Source organism: Callorhinus ursinus, unplaced genomic scaffold (assembly GCF_003265705.2).
Source record: "Callorhinus ursinus isolate GAN/ISIS: 27379988/994484 unplaced genomic scaffold, GSC_fseal_2.0 scaffold18, whole genome shotgun sequence".
Classification (NCBI taxonomy): Eukaryota; Metazoa; Chordata; class Mammalia; order Carnivora; family Otariidae; genus Callorhinus; species Callorhinus ursinus.
This window is the reverse complement of record NW_027397080.1, coordinates 28,228,048-28,249,453: the sequence shown is the minus strand read 5'-3', so window position 1 is coordinate 28,249,453 and position 21,406 is coordinate 28,228,048. Positions and strand designations below refer to the sequence as shown.

At 52.5% G+C, this 21,406-nt stretch overlaps 3 protein-coding genes across 3 annotated transcripts in view; 1 reads left to right on the top strand and 2 right to left on the bottom strand.

Moving 5' to 3' along the window:
* CLCN6 (chloride voltage-gated channel 6) overlaps positions 1 to 5,610 on the top strand; it is a 30,183-nt gene extending 24,573 nt beyond the window's left edge. Inside the window, exons 22-23 of the mRNA XM_025856441.2 lie at positions 10 to 135; positions 2,584 to 5,610. Of these exons, the coding sequence (XP_025712226.1) occupies positions 10 to 135; positions 2,584 to 2,664 (207 nt within the window). The 3' untranslated portion in view covers positions 2,665 to 5,610. The remainder of the gene's footprint in view (positions 1 to 9; positions 136 to 2,583) is intronic.
* Positions 5,611 to 7,324: 1,714 nt separating this feature from the next.
* NPPA (natriuretic peptide A) lies at positions 7,325 to 9,256 on the bottom strand. The gene is made up of 3 exons (XM_025856565.2): positions 8,809 to 9,256; positions 8,379 to 8,705; positions 7,325 to 7,634 (listed from the first exon to the last, which is right to left on the bottom strand). The coding sequence occupies exons 1-3, from the start codon at positions 8,926 to 8,928 to the stop codon at positions 7,623 to 7,625; spliced, it is 459 nt and encodes a 152-aa protein (XP_025712350.1). The 5' UTR covers positions 8,929 to 9,256; the 3' UTR covers positions 7,325 to 7,622.
* Positions 9,257 to 17,638: 8,382 nt separating this feature from the next.
* On the bottom strand, positions 17,639 to 19,344 carry NPPB (natriuretic peptide B). Its single transcript, XM_025857194.2, has 3 exons — positions 18,904 to 19,344; positions 18,398 to 18,653; positions 17,639 to 17,831 (listed from the first exon to the last, which is right to left on the bottom strand). The coding sequence occupies exons 1-3, from the start codon at positions 19,027 to 19,029 to the stop codon at positions 17,815 to 17,817; spliced, it is 399 nt and encodes a 132-aa protein (XP_025712979.1). The 5' UTR covers positions 19,030 to 19,344; the 3' UTR covers positions 17,639 to 17,814.
* Positions 19,345 to 21,406: the final 2,062 nt, after the last annotated feature.

Sequence of the window (21,406 nt, the reverse complement as noted above, 5' to 3'; positions counted from 1 at the left end):
TCTCTGCAGGATGTCACCCCGTACATGAACCCTGCACCCTTTACTGTTTCACCTAACACCCATGTCTCCCAAGTCTTCAACCTGTTCAGAACGATGGGCCTGCGGCACCTGCCCGTGGTGAACGCCGTGGGAGAGGTGAGTCTGACTTCCCACTGTGCCCGCAGCCACGCCTGCCTTCCAGAAAGGACCCTGTCCCCGCTGCGTGCGAGTCAGGGCTTCCCAACCAGCAGGGTTTCTCGGACTAAAAGCTTTTCTGCCCCCTCTGCCTCCCGTGTGTTTCTGGCGTACACTCTCTGCTCGGCCGGCAGGTGTCGCCAGGGTCACAGCTGCTGCGGAAGAGCTTAGGGCAGTCGTCCCCAGTGTTCCTCTTCACCCTCCGGCAGGCCCGTGCCTCCTGGAGGAGGGGGTCCACTCCCCACCCCTGCTGGGCATCTGTGATGTTAAATGAGAGAATTTCAAGCAAAATGCTTAGAGAGTTTTAAAAGATTCAACTGCGTACAACTAGTAATCAGTGCTGCAGACTTTCCCGGTTTTCTTTTTTGTTAGAACTCCATTGTTTTCCTCATTACACAGTTATTGTGTGGTTGTTAAAAAAAAAAAAATAGAGAAGCAGAATACAAACAAAAAATAAATACCAACCCCTTATTTCTACAGAGGGAGTTCCTTTGTCTTTTTTCCTCTGCATCTACAAGTAGAGATTTTACGTGTCCAGTCTTTTTTTTTTTTTTTTTTTTTAAGATTTTATTTACCTGACAGACACAGCGAGAGAGGGAACACAGGCAGAGGCAGAGGCAGAGGGAGAAGCAGACTCCCCGCTGAGCAGGCAGCCCGATGTGGGACTCGATCCCAGGACCCTGGGATCATGACCTAAGCCGAAGGCAGACGCTTTTGGCTGAGCCACCCAGGCGCCCTGTTACGTGTCTGGTCTTAATGAGAGTGTTGCCACTACCTGTACTGTTTAATACCCTCGTGGTTTGTGTAATCTGTAGGAAATGCCTTTCCATGGCAAGAAACGTTCGCTTATGGTATTTTAATGGGCTCAACGGCATCCCACTGGCCGGCTGTCCACTGACTCATCCAGCCGTCCTCTGTTGGGGGACGTGTAGCTAAACGTCACTGCCATGATCATCCTCTTAAGGCTTTTGCTGTTTGTCACCAAGTCGCCCTCCAGGAGGTAAAACCTCTCTAGACAGGGACCTCCGGCAGAACGCTGGCCTGGCCCGGCCTGCTCTTCTGTGGGCATAGTTACAGTGGATCCAACTGTGTTCCTTGAAACACAAGCACACGGGAGGTTCTAATGCAGGTTCTGGTGCACAGCACCGGCGTCACTAAGACATGAGCAGCGGCGGTTGCAACAGCTGTGAAGACTTCTGATTCCCACAGCATCCCTCCCTTCTGACCCCATCTACCTGGAGATGGCATCAGATCCCACACATTAAGGGTTCAGCCCCCCAAAACAGCCCCCCCTCTGCCTCTTCGGATGCCAATCAAAAGTCCAGGTTGTCATTTGTGGTTCTGGCCAGGTGCCTGTAAATTGGAGGTTCCCATGATCTGCTTCTAGAACTCAGGAAAACAGTTTACTTACCAGCTGATTGGTGTACCGTGAAAGGATGTGACCCAGGAACGGCCAGATGGAAGAGATGCAGGGGGCAGGTGTGTAGGAAGGGGTGCCAGGCTTCCACACCCTCTCTGGCACACTACCCTCCTGGCACCTTCCGTGTTCACCAGCGTGGAGGCTCCCCACACCCCATAGTTCAGGAACTTTGTTGATGGCTTCATCGTGTACGTACGTGGGATTGATCACATCATGGCCACGGGTGATTGATTCAACCTCTGGCCCTTCCCGGCCCACAGATGGGGGTTGGGGCTGGAAGAGCCAGTCCTCTAGCCACATGGTTGGTTGCCCTGGCAACTAGCTTCCATCCTTAGGGACTTTCTAAAAGTTTATCATTCACATAAACTCAGGTATGGTTGAAAGGGGCTCATTATGAATGGTAAAGGACGCCATTCTTACTCATCACTTAATGCCAAGAGTTTTTAGAGCTTTGTGCAGGAACTAGGATGAAGACCAAATCTGTATTTCCTATTATAAGTCACTGTATCACAAGGACTCAGGTAGTGCCGAGAGATGGTATTTATGAGCCGCAGTGGGGTCGTGGGGTCTCAGCCGCTTGGGAGCCTGCATTGGGCTGGGTCTCTTGCACACATGATGTCTCTTACACGCATGCTTGAAGCAGGCGGCGGGTGATGGGAGCTGAGAAGGCTAGTGAGCGTGTGCCCTATTGAAAAAGACATTCAAATTCAAAGTTTAGCTGGCCTGACTAAAATTTCTCTTGGAGCTGAATTTGTCCCATTGGCCTCCAGGTGACGAGCCCTAGTTACCTTTTGATCTCGTCATCTGGAGACTGGGTAGCCTCGAAGTGTGCAGCGTGGCCAGCTTGATACATCCGTCCCAGCGCTCTGCAGCACGGGCCTCTGTCGCCTCTGCTTACGGTGACGCACAGGGCCAGCCGTGTCCGCTCCCGTTCCTGCCCCAGCGGGTTTGCTCTGCAGGTGACGGGGGTCTTTTTCTCCTTGTCCTAGATCGTTGGGATCATCACTCGACACAACCTGACCTACGAATTTCTGCAGGCCCGGCTACGGCAGCACTACCAGACCATCTGACGGCCCAGCGCGGCCTCACCGCCACACGCCAGCCTGCCCTGTCCCGGAGCTGCCCAGGGAGGCGGCTCGCTTGTGCTCCGTCGCCACGGCCGGCTGGGGCTGTTCCAGGACACGGAAGATTCCCACTCACCCACTCGCTCAGAAGCCTCCAGTCATCGAACACTTTGCCGGTCAGCCATCCCGGGGATGGTGTTGAACCACAAGAGCCTGGGCCTGTCTGACTTTCTCAGCAAGTATCTTCCTATTTCCTGCTCCCCGCTCTCCTGCCGTCCAGCATGGGCCCCAGCCCCAGGCCCTTCCACCCCACGCGTGCCAGGACCAGAGGGGGCGTCAGGCCTTGGCCACCGGGGAGTGATGCCCAGAGCAGTTTTCCTGCCCCCTCCTGCTGCTCTGCTAGGGAACCCAACTGTTGCCTTCAACTGTAACAGGAGGGGCTTTGGCCAAGGCAGGTGCTGGGGCTAAGGTCAGCTGCAAAATGCAGCGAATCACCAAATTTAGGGACTGAGCCACTGAGATCACCCATGTTTCAGGGGGGCCCTCCTGCGTCGGGACTCTGGACAGGCGCACCAGTTCGTTTGAAGGGAAACATGGCTTCCTGGGGGAGCTGCTGCTCTCGGCTTGCCCCCGTGGTCACAGCCTCCTTGGAAGCGCCACCCTCCAGAAGCACAAGTCCCACGGACCATCCCTGAAGGAGAAGCCTGGCAAGACGCTCTGACTTACAGCCGCCCTAGTCTTTAGCATTTCGGCTTCTCTCCTGGTGACTTGTGTTTTCCGTGGTCCGTCCCTTGTTCCTCCCCTCTGCACTGAGTTACTGACCCGTGAGTTCTTACGTGTTCTTTCTGGTGAGGCAGCCACAGCCCAGGTGTTCCCCCCGCCCGACCATTAGCTAAAAGCAGGGCACCCCGTAATAAAACTGCTCGACCCAACTCTGGGGAATGGTACCGTTACCTCTGAGACAGACAGAAGCCAGTCCTGGGCCAGTGAGCACTACAGGCACGTGATGTAGCCGAGAAGCCAGGGTTAGGACAGCACAGATGGCTTATTCCAGGGAGGAGGGCTTGTCCCCGTCACACGCCTGTTTCACCCCCCTGCTGCTAGCCATCCCCAGCCCACTGAGGGCCCAGACATGGAAACTGTGCTGCCAGGGGGCTGGGTTGGGAGGGACAGCCACCAGCACGTGCCCCAAGGCCCAAGCGTGAACCCCGGGAAGGAAACCCGTCTGTCTCTCCAGGCTGGGGGGCCCTCTCTGACCAGGCCCCCAAAGTGAACACTCGGTGTTGGGTATTTTGCCCTTACTTTCCTCCTAACCTCTGCTCTCCCCCTACTTGCATCCACACCCTAGGCCCATCGCTATGCAGCCTTGTGACAGATGAGCTTTGGGACTCAAGATGGCATTTATTTGCATTTAAGTTTATGTTGGGTTTTTGTGTGTGTCAACTGTGGCAGTTCCCCAAGAACATGGCCTGCCCTCGACAATGCCGTCCCTTACCCTCTGCCTCCGGCCTGACTTCTGTTGCCAGGACTGCCGTGTGGCCTGGAGGTGGGCGCCCATCTCGGCGTGGCCAGCCCAGGCCCTGTGCTCAGCACGCTCTGCTCCCCCAAGTGAGGGGGCTGCTTCAGGATCTTTTCCACCTGACTGTGGCGCCCCCCACACTCCATCCTTCCTATTTTCTTATCTCTTTGACCAAAAATACCTTGACTTCTAAATGTTTCAGCTTCCTTGGATGCATTTGACTTGTGAAATGTGGAGGAGACCCCCAATAAGTCGTTGGGGAAATCACAAGGACCAAAAAGGCAAGCCCTTCTAAATGTGATTGTGTTCAGCCTGCTGCCACTTTATTTTAAGGCAGCCTTCAGAGCTTGGCCACATTATTCCTTCCTTTTATTACGAGGGACACCAGTTGCCCAAGTCAGGAGGATGTGGGGACCGCCCATCACAGAAACGGAATCCCCTCTTCCCACCCCTCAGTGAACTAGGGTCCTGTGGGGGCAGCCTCTGGCCTCCAGGGCTCTGGGGTCACCAGCTGCCTGCTTCCGGGCTGCCCTGGGCGATGGTGTCGGAATTTACCCCTCATGCACATCCAGTCCCCAGATACTTCATTACCCCTGAATAGTCCAGAGGTGGCTGGCAGAACGCACCTCCCTCCCCGTGAACTGACTGCACGGCGGTGAGGTCCCAGACTCAGGCCTCTCTGGAAAAGCACGTTGCTTCTTGTCCTCCGCTGGTGTCTGCCCTTGCCAGATAAGCCCAAAGACAACCACTGCCCCACTTGTAACAAATAACTGGAAGCCTCACTCCTCTGATAGTTAGAAACCCACGTTGTCCACATCCCACCTGTTACCAGCCCCGTCGCCCCCTGGTGATGGGGTACGCACGCATGCGTGCGCGCGCAAGCCAGAGGGGGCTCTGGGGCCGGCTAGAGACGGTTTGCTGTGTGCCTGCTGTGTGCCTGCCGTCTCCTGCTTGGTGTTTCACGTTCCCCAGCGGAGGAGCCTGAGAGGTAGGGAGCCAGAGTCCCACCCCACACCCCCGGCTGTGGGACCTTGGCAGTCGGGAGTGATTTGCTCATGACCTTGTTTAACGAACGGTTCCTGGCTGGGATGGACGCTTGCTTGCTTGACGCAACCAACTATATGACGTTTCTGATGCAAAATTGTGTACTGACACGACCGTCCGAAAGAAAGAAAGCCTCTGGAAAGGCCAGAAGCGCCGTCCTGGGCCCTGTAGCGTCGATGTGCAGTATTACCCCATGGCTCCCGAGCGTGGCAGGCTTCTTTCTGTACGCACTGTTGGTTTAGATAGTAATACTAGCTAATTCTGTTGTGTACATATGTTGTATTTTTTTTAATTTGCAAAATTCTATTTTTATTTGAACTTTTGGAACTTGGAAGTTCTCATTGTAACTGTAACATGTCAGAATAAAATGTCTTCATCTGTCTCCGCGGCGCTTGCTGTACGGGGGTGCATGGTTTGCATTTTACTCTCGCTTTCTACTATGTAAAACTCGCAGAGCCGGAGAGTAGATTTACGGTCTCAGAGGTCTCCTTCCAAATCTTTGACTTCATTCCCAGGGGAATGCTACCGACTTAGTCCTTAGCAAAAACCACGAAGTTCCCGGTCTTCTGTCTCTCCCTTGAAATCAACGCCATGTGATCTTGTTTACGGATGTTGTTCTCCCGTAAAAACCTACCTATTCCCTCAGCTGCCGCTACCCTTGGCAGGAGATGGAGGACCCATGTGTGATCTGACAGCGCTGTGTTTAGGAATCTGCCCCACTAACAGGATCCCTGATAGCCAACCAGAAGTACAAGCAATTTCTGGCTTCTGTTTTGCCAGAAACAGGATTTTCTTGGTCTCCGGATGATCTGCCTCAAGTTGCCATTTCACCAGTCCTAGAAATGGTGTCCGTCTGTGCCTTCCCCTCCACATGTCCCCGGGTTTCCCAAATTCCAGGGACACTTCCTGTGCACTCAGCACTGTCCGTTCTATTTGTGGGGGGACCCACTGTGTCACAGTGACCCCTTGGGAGTCGGCCCAGTTCCCCACACTTCGCTCCTAGCAGTTCCCACTCCCCGGACCTCGGGAGCCGAGTTTGGATGCTCTTTCCTGTCTCTGCTCCTGTCTTTATAAAGTCTCTCTGCTTCTTGATTTTCCGCCCTTCTGTGTTCAAAGCCCACGTGGAGAAGATTTTTGTTGGAAGTGGTTAGATTAGAGGTCCTTCACCCACTCCACTCATCAACTCACTTCTGGCCTCCCCCTCCCCCTGCAAAGAGTGAACGACTTCTTTATTCCCCCTTTTCCTGATCTCTGTACAAGACCAAGATGATTGGGCTGACGTTACAGAGCACGGACTTTGCCATGTGCTGCAGTGGTGGCTGCACAGGTGTTGACCTTCAAGGAGTTTACAATCCAGGGACAGAGACACGACTGCCTACCAAGGCAAATTGTCTTGTACTACAATAGTTATACCCAAAATGCTGCCAGTGCAGAGCTCAGTTCATAGCAGTGTTCTCCGTGAGCCTTGATTGTGTAGAATGTTCTCAGGAGCACTGGCTAAATGGCATTACGGGAGGAAGGGACAGGGTATGGAAGGGCCAGAGAAGTCAAAGTGTCAGTGGCCAGAGGGGGAAGGGGTTGGAGGAATGTCATAGATTCTGACGTGGAGAGGGGGATATGTAGATTACAGCATGGCTCCCTGTTGTGGGTGAACTTGGTGCCTGGTATTCTCTGCTTTTCAGAAGCAGATACAAAGAAATGGCATCTTCCCCAGCGCTCCCGGCCCCCCCGTGCAAGCACCTGGGACCAGAATTAGAAAAAGCTGGTGGCTACTTTTTAATTACGTCTAAGTACCCAAAAGGCACCCAAAAGCACAGTTTGTCAACAAAACAAACGTCTCTTTCTTCACTTTGCTTACCACAGGCACCACTCGGGGGGCCATGTTGCTGGTGAGGGAGGCTCTGCATGTGTGCAGGCAGGGGGTCTATGGGAAATCTCTGTACTTCCTGCTTAATTGGCTGTGAACCCAAAACTGCAACCCAAAATAAATCTTACTATGTTTAAAAGGAAGAAGAAAGAAACAGCCTTCTTCTCTCTGACAAAAGGTAAACCGGGTTATCAGGCTGGGAAAAGAAAGCAAGCACACCAACTGAGCCTTTGGCTTCTGTCCGTGGTGCTGAAGTTTATTCATTTTTCAAACCGCTTTCAATAACAGGTGGAGTGTCTATCCTAAAATTTAATGCATGGGATGGGAGAAGTGGGGAAGCCACAGTTAAACCACTTTATCTACATTTAGCATAAAATGTGAGAAATGTTGCCAAGAGGCTGCAGCTTGAATACGGTGCTCGTCACGGCTCAACTCGATGGCAATGAGATGGGACAAAGTTGAGTGTGAGACCCCAAGGGATGAGGGTCTCTCGAAATCTGCTCAGGGCCTGGCCCGCCTTTTCCTCCCTGGCCATTATCTTCGGTACTACAAAGAGAACAAAGACAAATTTGGCTTGGTGACCTGGCCCTATTGGAAAAGTCAACTTCACAGGACCATGCTCACCTCCCACCGGCCCCCACTCCAGCCTGACAACCCTAGGAGTTTCATGAACTGGGGCACAAGTTGCTCATTAGAAGTAACAAGTCAACCCTGGCTGTTTCTTTTCTTTTCTTTTTTTTTTTTTTTAGATTATTTATTTATTTATTTTGACAGAGAACAGGCGTGAACATGCGTGGGTGAGTGGGGGGAGGGACAGAGAGAGAGAATCTCAAGCAGACTCCCCGCTGAGTGTGGAGCTTGTCATGGGGCTTGATCCCATGACCCATGAGATCATGACCAAAGCTGAAACCAAGAGTCAGACGCTCAACTGACAGTCACCCAGACGCCCCAACCCTGGTCATTATCATTTAATCCTTTGGGATCTGACAGTTCTGGGGAGAAACATGAACTCCCAATCAGCAGAATGAAGGGGTCTTGGCCCCATGAACATTTTAAGTTCCCAATGGTCATGGCAGTAACTTTTTTTCCTTAGCATTTCCTTGGCAGCCTGTAGCTGAGGATGATGTCATTGGCCCAAGTTGAGGCAAACATTTCTTGGAAGTAAACTTCTGCTCTGGTCTCTTTACTGCAGAAGGCATGCCCTAGTGGTGTTCTTTGACAAGGTTTGAGTCTCAGTGAAACCACAACTTCCTTCCTCCCCATCCCGTATCCTTTCCCAGCTCCTCTTACCCGGAAGCTGTTGCAACCCAGTCCACTCTGGGCTCCAATCCTGTCCATCCTGCCTCCGAAGCAGCTGGACCTCCGCAGGCTCCGAGGGGCAGCAAGCAGCGCTCTCAGCTTGCTTTTCAGGAGGGCAGATCTATCGGAGGCGTCCCAGGGGCCCCGCCCAAGGGCGCCCCCATCTCTCTGGGCTGGGTTGACCTCCCCCGTCCAGGGAGGCACCTCAGGGAGGGGACTGAGAGCCGCCCCAGCTTCCTCATTCTGCTCACTTAGTATTTGTGGGGGCATGACCTCCTCTTCTAAAGGTATCTTGTCCTCCAAGTGGTCCAGCAAATTCTTTACAAAGGGAACACACAGGGGGAAAGGGAGAGGTCTCACTCACTGGCACAGTGTCACAAAGCCCCCTGGTCCCACACTGTGGCCCCTGTCCTGGCCCTACCTTGAAATCCATCAGGTCTGCATTGGACACAGAGCCATACGCAGGGTTAGCTCCTGTTTGCCCCAGGAGCTGAAATGCCAGGAAGAGGAGGAAGCTTGCGGTGGTGGTGGGGGCGCTCATGCTGGCGTCGCTCAAGGAGTGGCCTGGTTCTTATTGCCTCTCTGTCCTCTCGTTTCCCTCTCTCAGCCTCCGTCTGGCTCTGTCTCCCAGCTGCCCTGCACCTCCTCTTTTTATAGCCCCCCGGCTCTCCAAGAGCGCAAGAGGGACGGAACCCTCCCCATTCTGTCACTTGCAGTGATAAAGCAGCTGAATGAAGAGCAGCAGAAGATGGCCTTTTAAAGCTATCAGTCCAGCAGAGCCTGTCACTGCCCCTCCACCTTGAGCAGCCCCAACAGCCCCGGACCCTCAGCTGCAAGAGCCACATTCTTGTTGATTTGCCTCAAGAGGTTCCCACTTCAAAGGTGTGAGAAGAGCAAAAAAGAGTCCTTGGTTATCTTACAGCGATGCCTGGGGCTTCTTTCTCCTCAGCAACAGGATCCATGCAGGGAGGCAGAGGGTGACGGTTGGCCAGCGCCCAGCTCCCCAAGTTGGTTTTTGGCTCAGCTGTCAGGGGCTCCAAATAAGGGCGGGTGGGGAGGAAGTGGCAGGCAGCCTGCAGCTCAGGACAAATTAGTCCAGATGCTCAAGCTGGCCTCGCACCTGACTCATCAGCCATGAGGGCAGACCTCTCCCTCCAACTGGGCTGCCCTCCCTCCTGGCAGTCACTCGCAGTGGTCAGGTGAAGAGGGAGTTATTTTTTAGAGCCCTAAGCCAGCCGGGAACCAAATGTGATGAATGTCCCAAGAATTCAGCTCCCAGACATAAACACCAAGAAAAGTTTCAGAAACACAATCATCTCTCTGCCAAGCTCCTCCTCCTTCCTCTCTGCAGTGTAGAGGGAGGAGGGTACTTAGAGATGCCAACATTTTCATTCCGTCACCTCGCTGCTTGTAGAAACTCAAGCTCTGAATTTGAAGCTTCTAATGCCCCCAACCCTCCCGGGAAAGCTCCCTTGGTGAGTTGGCTGATGGAGTAAGAGGGAAGTGACTGTGGCACACAGTTTCCCTTAACACCTTCCATGTGACTTCTGCGAGGCCAGGCGAGTGATGAGCCACAGAGGCCTCCATTTTCCTGGCCCCTGGGGAGAAATAACAGGCAGCAAGTCTGTCCACACTTAACGCGTGGCCCCCATTCACTAAGCACAACACTCCCTGTTAGCCTGCTATTTGATGCAGCATGTACTGGGTGGCAAACACTACATTTGAAGGGTCGAGAGACCCGCATTGCAGCCCCAAACAAATCAAGTTACACACATCATCACTGCCTTATTTTCCCCATTTGTAAAAACCTGCTCTACCCACCTCTCCAGGGTGTCAGGTGAGCGAGTAATGCGTGAGCGCGTTGTGAAATGCTATCTAGTTGCAGGATGATACCCGTGGTTGCCTCCATTGACCAGCTGTAATGTGTCAGACACTCTACTGAGGGCTTTGTGTGCATTGGCTAATTGTCAGCACCACCCCCACGAGGTGGGTGGTATTGCTCCCATTCACAGAGGGGCAGAACTGAGACAGAGGCTGTCACTTGCTCAAGGTCACTCAGGCAGAGCTAGGACTTGAACCCCAGGTCCGACACCGCTGCCCATATTCCTAACCATCTCACAGATGCTGCTGCCGCTGCTTAGCGTGATGGTCCCTTACCAGCCCTTTCTGTGCAGTTCCCTACCGAACACACCCCTGCCCCCACTCTCCCAGGTGGCCTCTGAGCAGCTCCCTCCTCCTCCCCCTTCCTGGGGCTGTAGCTTTGGGTGCTTGGTAAGTGTGTGTGTGTGTGTGTGTGTGTGTGTGTGTGTGTGTGTGTGTGGACTACCTCAAGGAAGGGGTCATCCAAGCCCCATGGCCTGTTGACACACCTGAAGTGTTTCGATATACTCCATGGGACTCGGGAAATGTATGCGGAATGCCCAGCTCTAGCCTGACCAGAGAGACCCCTTCCCGGCTGCGCCCACTCCCTGGCTGATCAGGTGGAGAGGCTGTTCTTCTGTGGGAGGGCAGGAAATCAGAGCAGTATGTAGCCAAAAGTCACGAGACGTATCTGGGGTGATTTTATTCTAAGACAGAAGGAGAAAGGAGGCCTCTCCTTTCTCCAGAAGCCTTATCTGGTTGAGCCGAACTCAACCTGAAAACCAAAGTAGATGCAACCCTGAATAGGAGCTCTGGGGGCCAAACCCCTCATATCCTGATGAGTCCCTGGAATGTGCTCACAGCTTAATCGCTCAGTTGACAGGGTTATTATTAGCAAAGAGGATTCGGTGAGCAGCCACACTGGGGGAACTGATGCTCCTTGCTGTGTGCGTCACACGGCCTGTCTCCTGGAAATGCCCTTTCAGACAGGCTTTTGATGCGGGCGGCGACTTCCAGAAGGGCTTCGTGGCAGGTGGCCTCAGTCGTGGTTCTGTCGGTGGCCCGAGGAGAAGAGGAAATGCTATTCAAGGATTCAGAAAGAGAATTTCAGAATTTTCCCAGCTCTTTTTATTAACGTCACTGTTCTTCTTCCAGACCGAAATCCAAGCAGGGCGGTAATGTCAGCTGAGTTTCTTCCACGGGCCAGAGGTTTTTGTTTGGTGTGGTTTGGGTTTTGGTTTTTTGTTTTTGTTTTTGTTTTTGTTTTTGTTTTTGTTTGTGGAAGGGGAAGCGGCAAGAAAAAGCATATTCAGATTTGCTGCCCGGAGGACTTCACATAGAACCAACACCACCTCCTGCCCGGAAGTTTAGTAGGAACAAAAGCCTCAAATACAAGCATTACCCCGATCCTAGCAAAGCCTTTGATTTGCACCTGAAACAGAAAATGGCTTGATGTAAACTCCCTTCTTTTCCATGCCCCTGCTTAACCTGGGGGTGGGGGTGGGGGTGTGTGTGTGGAGGAGTTGATCTTTAATGCAGCCTTTAGAAGCCAGCCTGGAGGAGGGAGACAGAAGAAAAGCTAAAGGCACAGAAAACCAGATCCACCCCCCACCCCCACCTCTCCCACTAGCCAAAAAGCCAAAAGCCTTTATTTCCTGATCACTGGAAAGAAGTTGTCTTAGTCATATGTCGGAATGAGCAACACAGTTGGGTGGGAGAATCCAGAACTTAGGTGTCTCTAGTTTCCATCTCAGAGTTTCTGTTTTAGAATCCTCCATGGGGATGCTGCGGGCAGCTTTGGGAGCCATGAGGTCCCAGCAATGTAACACAAGTGCAAAACTGGTATAAGAGGGCACCTGGGTGGCTCGGTTGGTTGGGCGACTGCCTTCGGCTCAGGTCATGATCCTGGAGTCCCAGGATCGAGTCCCGCATCGGGCTTCCTGCTTGGCAGGGAGTCTGCTTCTCCCTCTGACCCTCTTCCCTCTTGTGCTTTCTATCTCTCATTCTCTCTCTCTCTGAAATAAATAAATAAAATCTTTAAAAAAAAAAAACTGGTATAAGAAACCCATCATATCCTCGGTATGATTCTGTCGGACACAAATGGTCTAACGCAGAAGCCCCACTTGGGAGAAATCGGTTAAGAACCTGATGCACATTTAGGGATGGTTGTTTCTGACTTTGGAAATGATGTTCTGTTTCTTAGGCACAACAAGGAGGTCCCTGGCCCTGGAAGTTGGCGGCAAGTTCCCTAGAAAACAAGGCCCAAGGCAAAAGTTCAGTTGCTCAATCTTTATGGGGGTGAGGGTGGGTTCAGTTCAAGGGAAGCGGGAGCGAGGGGAAAAGAGACAGTGCATTATTTAACTATGGCTGTGTAAAAAATGACCCCAAACCTTAGCAACTTGAAACAACGCACATCCTTTACTGATATTCCGTGGGTCAAGAATCTGGCCCTACTTAGCTGGGGTCCCCTTGCTCAGGGCTCTTGGAGGCTACAATTAAGATGTTGGCTGGGGCTGCAGTCAGCTCAAGGCTTGGCTGGAGGATCTGCTTTCAAGTTCACTCCTGTGTCTACCGACAGTCCTCAGCTCCTTGACGACCGTTGGTTGGAGGTGTCAGTTCCTCAACACATGGGCCGCTCCGGAGAAGTGCAACTGACTTCCTCTGGTACAGGGAAAGATTATGTAAACTCTTTGTAACCTCATGTTGGAAGTGGCATCCCAACGGCATGGGTACTAGGAGATGCGAGGGTATTGGGGGCCCCTCAGAGACTGCCCCCCACAGGGTAGGAGAAAAGGGAGAGCAAACAGAAGGGGATACACTCCCAAGTTGGCCACAGCTTTGCAAAAACACCTTAGTGGCTGGTGGGTCATGCTGGACATCCCCAGAGAGCTTCCTGGAGCCCAGCACCTTAGAATAGTCTGTGAGGAGAGAGCAGGGTGAGGGTACTGCGTTCGATCCCCAGGGTGGCTCTAACACAGTGCCACAAACTGGGGGGCTTAAAGCAGCGGGAGTATATTGTTTCCCAGTTCTGGAGGCCAGAAGTCTGGAATCGAGGTGTTACAAGGCCACGCTCCCTCTGAACCCTGTAAGGGGGCAGATGTCCTTGCCTCCTCCAGGTTCTGGCACCTGCTGGCGCTCATTGTCTTGTAGATGCAGCACCCCAATCTCGACCTCTGTCGTCACATGGCTGTCCTCCCTCTCTGTGTTTCTCTCTCCTCTTCGTGTAAGGACACCAGTCCTATTGGATTAGGAGCCCACCCTACTCCAGTCTGATCTCATCTTGACTCATGCCATCTACAATGAGCCTGTTTCCCAATAGGGTCACATTCTGAGGTTCTGGGGGTTTAGAACTTCAACATATCATTTGGGTATAGAATTCAATCCATAACAAACACTTTGTGGGCTCCTTTCTAACTCCTGTCTCTCACTGGTCAAAGTGCCAAGGCCACCCTCACCCCAGCCCTGCCCCAAGGCCATGAACTCCCCTTCCCTTCTGGGCTGTATTACCCAGCTCCTTCAGGTAGTAGCTGGGGAAACCTGAGGTTCTATCCACTCATGAACTGCCTTGGCAATCTCTCCTCGCCAGTTGATCCTGGCTGTTGGTGGACAAGGATTGGTGGTACATGGAGGTGGGGCAGGGGGTCAGCTGGCAGCCCTGAGATTCAGGTCAGCTCTTGCTAATGCAGCCAATGCAGCCATTGCTGCATTTTCTGGAAAGTCAGAGATGCGGGCCAAGTATGACGCAGGGCACTTGTCAGCTGCAGGACTTCACTGTTGTGCTATTCCAGCACAAGCCAGAGCTGACACAACCTGATACTTTAGAAAAAATTTTCCAAATGATTGAATGAATGAGTTTGCCTTCAGTCCCTCCCCGACCCACCCACCCCTCCAAGGTATGTACCTGCGTGCCCGCTGCTGTACCTTGCCCTCCCTGGGGTCTTCACAGGGAGGAGGAGTCACCCTCCGGCCGAAACATGAAGGTTCAGGTCTCTCGCCTGATGCAGGGAGAACCAGATGAAGGAGCCTGGAGTGGAGAGGCCAGTTAGAAAGCTGGTGAGCGGATGTCAGCATGAGTGGTGAGGGCATAAAGCAGGAATGGAAGTGAAGGATTGTGTGTAGGAGAGGCTAGGAACAAGGTGGAGTGGACACCGTGCCTGCCTGGGTGGTTCAGCCAGAGAATAGAGTCAGCAAAGATTCCAAGGGCTCTAATCATTAAGGGCGGAGCCCCAGGAGAAGCTTTAATTATTTGGGAGTGTCTTAGATTAGGTTCTCTCAAACCTGAGAGAAGGATCCAAGCCTATGTAGTTTACTTTGGACACAATCCCAGGAAACATCAGCAGGAGAATGAGGAAGTGACCGGGGAAAGAAGGAAAATCAGTGACCACTGGGACTAAGCGGAGCTCAAGCCCCCTTCCCTGCAGAGAACTCTGAGAACAGGTGTGAGATGCTTGCCACCTGTGAATCAAGGGTGCTGGATCTTTAAGTGCCACCCACTGCAAGATGTTGGTTGAGTGCTGCTCCTGGTTGATGTCAATTACCCAGCACTTCCTGCCTGCCATGAGGGGAGCCCAGTGGGCTTTGGCTGCCAGAGAAATTCACTGGGCAGCAAAGCACAATGCTGCTGGATAGAAGCAGGCAGAGGACCGGAGACTAGCACGTGAGAGTGGGAGCCAGTGTCCCAGGGCAGGTATGGAGTTTGACTGTAGAAATGTTCCAGAACATCCAGGCAGGTGCACGGGGCTGGCTCCTGACCCGATGGGAGAAATGGGTCACCTAGTGAAACAGGACTGGTTGTTTAAAGCTAAGGGAGTGCACGAAAATCCTCCCAAGGCCGAGATGGAAGGCTGAGAGCTACCACGTGAGCAAGGACAGGGGGCCAAGTTTGTGATTTTGTTTAGATCTGGCTCTGCAAGAGGAGAAATACATTCTTTTTTTCTTGCCACAGATGCTTAGAAGGGTCAAAGCTGCCACGAGAGGGATGGAGAAGGGCTCAGCATTCCTTGAGAATGTCACAGGTGCAGAGTCGGCAGCACAAAAGAAAGCATTCGGTCCCAGTGCTGTCCTGGCTTCTATAACCTCCACACTTGGCACCCAGCAAAGCTCGTCCACCCTCTACTGAAATTCTCTCCAGCTCTGAAGCCTTGGGTCAAGGCTCCGGAGCTCTATTTTCACCAACACTTCTTTCTGGGAAGATCATAGCGCCAAGCATCTATGGAGAGACATAATCTGGCAGCTTCATTGGACGACGTTGATAATAGGGAAGTCAGGGAGGTTAAGGGCATGGCTATAGCTATGTTGGGGAACGTTTGAAGGGGCCAGGGTCACAGGTAAGGGAGGGCGGGGTTTAACAGGCATCTGTAGACAGAGCATGTGTGCCCTGCTTCCCACAAACACAGAACACATGGGGAGCTCAGTGAGATGTGGCTCTGTGGGGTACATCAGGCTACCCATGCCCATCCTCCAGCAGACACATTTGGCTCCCTTGCAGTTCTCTCTGGAGTCCTCTTACCTAGACTTTTGCTTGGGGGAAAATGTCCAAGAAATAGATGTATCCTACATACAGACTCTACCACCTGAGCCCTACATATGGACGAACCAGACTCACCGGGAAGAAATCTGGAGTGTTGGCTGGATGTGGGGAGTGGGTGCTCTGGAAGGGGTCTGCCTTCATCACCTGAGCAGAGGGGAGAGGTTGACAACAGGCAAATGAGCTGAGTGATGTCATTAGGAGGGCAATTCTCCCTCCCACCAGCAAGCCTGATTCACTGACTTGGGAGGGGCCGGGTGGTGTTGTGGTTAGGGGCCTGGGTGCTAAGCCAGGCTGTGTGGGCTTGAACCCTGGCTCTGCCACTTGCTAACTGCATGATCTTGAGCAAGTTACATCACCTCCCTGTGCCTCAGTTTCCCCTTCGGTTAAAATGAGGGATAATGAGAGTTCTTCATAGATTTGTTGTGAGTCAACAGAACTGTACCTGGTGCCTAATAAGGCACCTGATGCCTAATGAAAGTTCACTACACTGAGTCCCCATGGCCCTCCCTGGGTCAGACACACTAGGCAAAGATGGCTCACCGTTTTATTAGAAAGGAACTCACTCCTAAATCTCATTTAAAAAATCTTAATTGATGTCATTGGCTATCCATAACCTCCAGCCCACACTGAGTTGAAATGAGAAATAACACTTGCGGTTCCCCTCCCTCGAAGAAACATTGGCTGAGAACAGCAGAAAGGTCGGAAGAGTGAAGTTCAAGGCCAGGAGCGCAGGGAGAAAGCACAGCCTGAGAGTCACTCGGCTCTCCACTCACATCTCTGGGCTGACAGGTGTGGCCGCCTGCTGCCAGGTAGGAGGCTTTGGTTTTCTGGGTCTCCGTTTTCTCATCCATCAAGTGGGGATAAGAATAATCGTGTCCCTTCTGCAGAGCTAGGATCATAAAAGGCATTCTGGGCAAAAGGGATTGCATGAGCTGAGGCCTGGAAGCCTGAAAGCAGGGGAGCATGGCCGGGGATGCCTGGGACGCAGGATGCATGGGGCAGGGGGGCCCATAGAGTATAGGGCAGTGACCACCATAGGACTCCCTGCTGAATGAGGCAACACAGTAGGGCTCTGGTGGTTGTCTCCTTTTCTGGCCTAGCATGAGAGGTTTTGCTCTCTGAGGCAGAGAGGAAGTGAAGATGTGGAGCCCACAGAAGAGGGGCACCCTAAAATGCTGGGCCTTTTGTCAGACACTTCTAAACTTCTGGGTTTAGGAAATGAACATGCTACTAAACTCTTGAGTTTTAAAGGTCTTGCCAGGATGACGTCAGGAATTGAAGGTTGGAAGCTGAGGTTTAGGGCAGAGTGGAGAGCTCAATCCCGTTTAGAGATGCATATGAGACAGTCTCTCTCTCTCTCTCTCTCTCTCTCACACACACACACACACACACACACACACACACACGTGTGCATGCATGCACATGCACACACTGACCCTGATCTCTGAGATTTTAGCTCGGACCTCCTGGAAACAGCCATCACCAAGGTAGAACACCTTTGATGGCATAATTCCAGTCAGAGGGAAAACTAGTAAGCAAACACTGACACACACCCTCGCTTGCATGAATATATCAGGACCCATTTCCACTCCCAGGGAGCAACTACCAGCTTTGAAAGGCAGTTTCTGCAAAGTGCCTTGAGTACTTGAGGTATTTATAGACATTTCAGAGCATGAAAAACCCTTCAAGAGAAGAGAGGCGCCCCCAACCCTGCTTGACCAGCCCCGATGCCATGTCCCCACCCCACCATTAAGACATTTTTGGAACCTTCAAGAAAACAAAGGGTTTAGGTATTTTTGGTTCTTGTTTTTTAAATGATGCATTACTTTTAATGCACTGGGACAAATCAGCTTCAAAAGAATCTATAATGTTGACTTTATTTCACCATGGAAAATTTGTGCTCGGAGGTAAGAATTGTCTTATATAAAACAATTGAAATAAATAAATAAATAAATACAAATAAATAAGAATTGCTTCAAAGGGGCTCAGAGGGCCATTGAAGAATCAGATGCAGATGTCTGCAGCCAGGACCTCCTCTTAATACCTTCTCAGCACTGTGGGAAGAGAGAAAGGGTGATAATGGCGTGAGGTGGGAGACAGGCAGGATCTGAGCTTCCCCACCCCACGGGCCATGCCTGCCACCATCCCCCAGCCTCAGTCAATTTGGATGTTTGAGGCTTTGGAATAATCCCTTTCTCTGAACCTCAGTCTCCTCATCTGTAAACCGGGAATCATCCTTGCCCTGGCGATCCTGCCCTCTGCCTTTGCGGCTGTAGACAGGTTAGGGGAAACCAGGAGGAAAATGTTTAGGACTCTTTCTGCTCCAAGGAGAGGGTGCCAGACAATGACTGGATTCCATCCTAAGGCAATTCTGCCCCTTTGGGTAAGAGAGGCAGGAGGTGGCTAGAAGGGGAGTAGGGACTCATGGACGATGATGTCCACGTTTAATATTTCCAGAAAGGCACTCCTTGGCCCTAAGGACTGTCAGCAAGAGAGAATAATGTCCAAGTGTCCTTTTCTCAGGGTGTGGTCCCTGGAGACAGCAAACCCAGAAGTGGTTCCAATGGTTGAACCCACGGGAATGGGGGAGGGTGAGCCAAGGTGCAGGGAGGGGGCTTACCATTGCAGCCCAGGCCACTGAGGGAGCCAATCCGGTCCAGCCTCCGGCCAAAGCACCCTGACTTGCGCATCATCTTGGGGCTGCGTAATCTTCTCAGGGCCTGGAGGACATTGTCACTGGGCGCAAGGGCCCCCGCAGGGAGATCCCCCCCGGTCTCCCAGTCTTCTGCGGGGCTGTGGTCCTGCTGGAGGGGTCCCAGGGCCATCTGCTTTGCCTGCAGCTCTGAAACTGTGTCCCTCAGACGGTCCAGCAGCTCCTGCAATGGGTGGGGATAGCCTGAGCCTCAGGAACCTGCACCTGGGTGGAACTGCCCTGGATGGGACCCAAGTGAACCAATCGCCTTGGGTATGGAGTCCTGGCACCCAATTCCATCACTTTCTGGTTCTCTTATCACTAATTCCCAAGGGATACTGAGGACCTCTTGGGACAGTAGCTAAGAACCCGTGACCTGCTGCTACCCACAGTGGCCTTCACGAACGCGGCAGCGCTCACCTGCACTGGCTCACCTGCATTGCGGACAGCTCCGAGGCGGGGCCGGGCCCGCCCAGCGGGTGGGAGCGACCTCCTAATGGCGACAGATACAAGAACAGGAGGAGCAGGAAGGCCCGGGATAGCGCCGTCTGGGGGTCCATGTCGCTGGAGAGAAGTGGGGAAAGAGATGGTCGCTGCCGCTGCTGCGCTGCGTCCCGGGTCACGTCTCACCTCTTCGGGCCTGCGGGCGCTCTCCTGGATCCCTCGGCAACGTCGGCCTTTTATCCCGCGCCTGGGGTTATCTCTGATTTATCGGCCGCATTCCGGCCAGCTGAGCTCAGGGCGGGGGAATGCGCCCCTCCGCGCCTGCGACCACACTCGCCGGGGGTGGAGGCTGGGGAGAGCAGGCCTTGTATAGAAATAGGCCTGCCCGGGGCGGGGGGGGGGGCGGGAGCGCGCGGGGGACATCAACAGGTCCTTCGCCTCCCGCTTCCTCCTTTCCTGCCGCACTCCTGGGGCCTTTCCTCCCCACCCCCAACCATTCCCGGAGAGGGCAGAGACAACTCCAGCTTTCCGATGCCCGACGCAAGTGCGGAGCGCACCGGGTGACTCAGAGCCAGGAGAGCCCCAGCCAACACCCCAACAGCGCAGCGCGTCTTCCCTCCCCTCGCCTGCCTGTTACTCGGCACGCGCTCGGCTCTGTGCAACCCTTGGGGCCGCGGGTCTCCCGGAGCCCTGACCGCTGTCCGTGGTGCTGATCCTTCTGAGCAAACCCGGCGCCAAGAGGTCTTGCTCTCCTCCACTCAGGTCTGGCCAGAAAGACAAGCATGGAGTAGGGAACGTCTGAGACCCCTCCCCACCCTCTCGCAGCTGCCTGCACTAGGATGCACATTCTCCAATGTCATCTGATTAAAAGCCTGGGCATGACAAGGAACTTCTGGAATGCTGACCCGGCTTCCATCCCTTAAACGGTAGAGCTTGATTTGGCTGGAATTTTGAGAGGCAAGGCCCAGAGATGAAGTCACCCAGGAATGCCGTCTATCACATCTCCTCCAGGTGCCAACACCTCCTCTCCCCCACCAAGCCAACATGGGACAGAAAAAGCAAAGATGACTGGAAGATGGTTATCTATTTGGTGGGACGCTAGAAGTGTGAAGAGTGCCCCTCCCCAATGCCCTCCTTCATCTGACCATCCATGACCTAATTCCTATTAGCAGATGGTCTGGACCTCCTGCCTGTGATTACAAATGAGGCTGCAAAGAAAAATGGCCCTGGAAAGAGACACAGCAGATTAAATCCCCCCTAAAGCATACATGACTTATGTCACCACCCCTTCTAGATGCCTTGGGTGGACGAGCAGCAGGATGAGAGAATGGGATATGGGTGATGAAGAAAAGGCAGCAAGGGGCAGAAGATGTGACCTCGAAGCAAATCTTACCTTAGAAAAATAGCATCTGCCTGATATGTGAGAAAAAGATTGTTACTGTTTTTCATTTTTCAAACGAGGAAACTGAGCTCAGAGGAATTAATCTGATTTCTCAGTTGACAGGTGGGAAAGCTTGGTTGCAACCCAGGCAGTCTGACTCCAGAGCTGACTCTCTTAATCACTGCCAGGGTGATTGCAAGGGGTTCCTACTAAAAGAAAAATTTAGATTAATCCACTGTCATCTCTGAAGGTACAGGAAGCTGTGTGTGCGCGCGCACATGCACCAGAGAAAGAATATCCAAAGATTAAGTGTCAGTGAAAGAGACAAGAAAATCCAGTCCAGTGCAGAGCTGAGTCAGAGGGTCAGGGGCTGCTGAGAACGTCGAGTTCCTAATGCTGGATGGCAAAAGTGTTAGGAGCAAGACCCAGTCCATCAACCAGCACCTATTAAAAAATGGTTCTGCATGTAACCTGAGCCTTGTTTTGCTCTTCCGCAAAATGGACATATGCTCCCCCCTTTCAAGGACTACAAGGGAGAAAATGATGTCTGTGAAAGTCCATGGCATTATGGAAAGAGACAAAGAATTAGAAATATAATTGCACTGAAGGAGATTGTGATCCCACTAGGGAAACGGTCAGGCCAGGGAAAATAATTAAGTGCAAAGCACTCTGACAGAGCCTCCGCTTGCCCCAGCAGAAGGGATTGTGGAAAAAATTTTAGGGAAGGCACAGGATTGGATATATCCTCCGGGACCTTCTGTCCAGTGAAGAACAATATATTATCAATTAGTTCTCACACCAAATCCCATCCCCACAAACATTTATTAAGTGCCTACTGTACGCCACGCACTTTCCACTCCTATTAAATGGAGCTAATCAGACCATCAATGTCACAGTATTACTGCACCAGGATTAAATGAGATGGTATATGTGGTAGGCTGCACAATGTTCCCCCAAAGATGTCCATATCCTAATCCCCAGAACCTGTGACTATGTTACTTGACATAGGCAAAGGGGACTTTGCACCTGTGGTTAAAGATCTGGAGGTGGAAAGATTATCCAGGATTCTGGGGGAGGGCTAATGTAATCACAAGGGTCCTCATAAGAGGGAA

Bases quoted from the DNA above. Each gene is read 5' to 3' on its own strand.
- NPPA (XM_025856565.2), bottom strand. From the start codon at position 8,928: ATGAGCGCCCCCACCACCACCGCAAGCTTCCTCCTCTTCCTGGCATTT. The intron at 8,706-8,808 runs GTAGGGCCAGGA...CCCTTTGTAAAG, and splicing joins CAGACCTGATGGATTTCAAG to AATTTGCTGGACCACTTGGA.
- NPPB (XM_025857194.2), bottom strand. From the start codon at position 19,029: ATGGACCCCCAGACGGCGCTATCCCGGGCCTTCCTGCTCCTCCTGTTC. The intron at 18,654-18,903 runs GTGAGCCAGTGC...CACCCATTGCAG, and splicing joins CGGAGCTGTCCGCAATGCAG to GAGCTGCTGGACCGTCTGAG.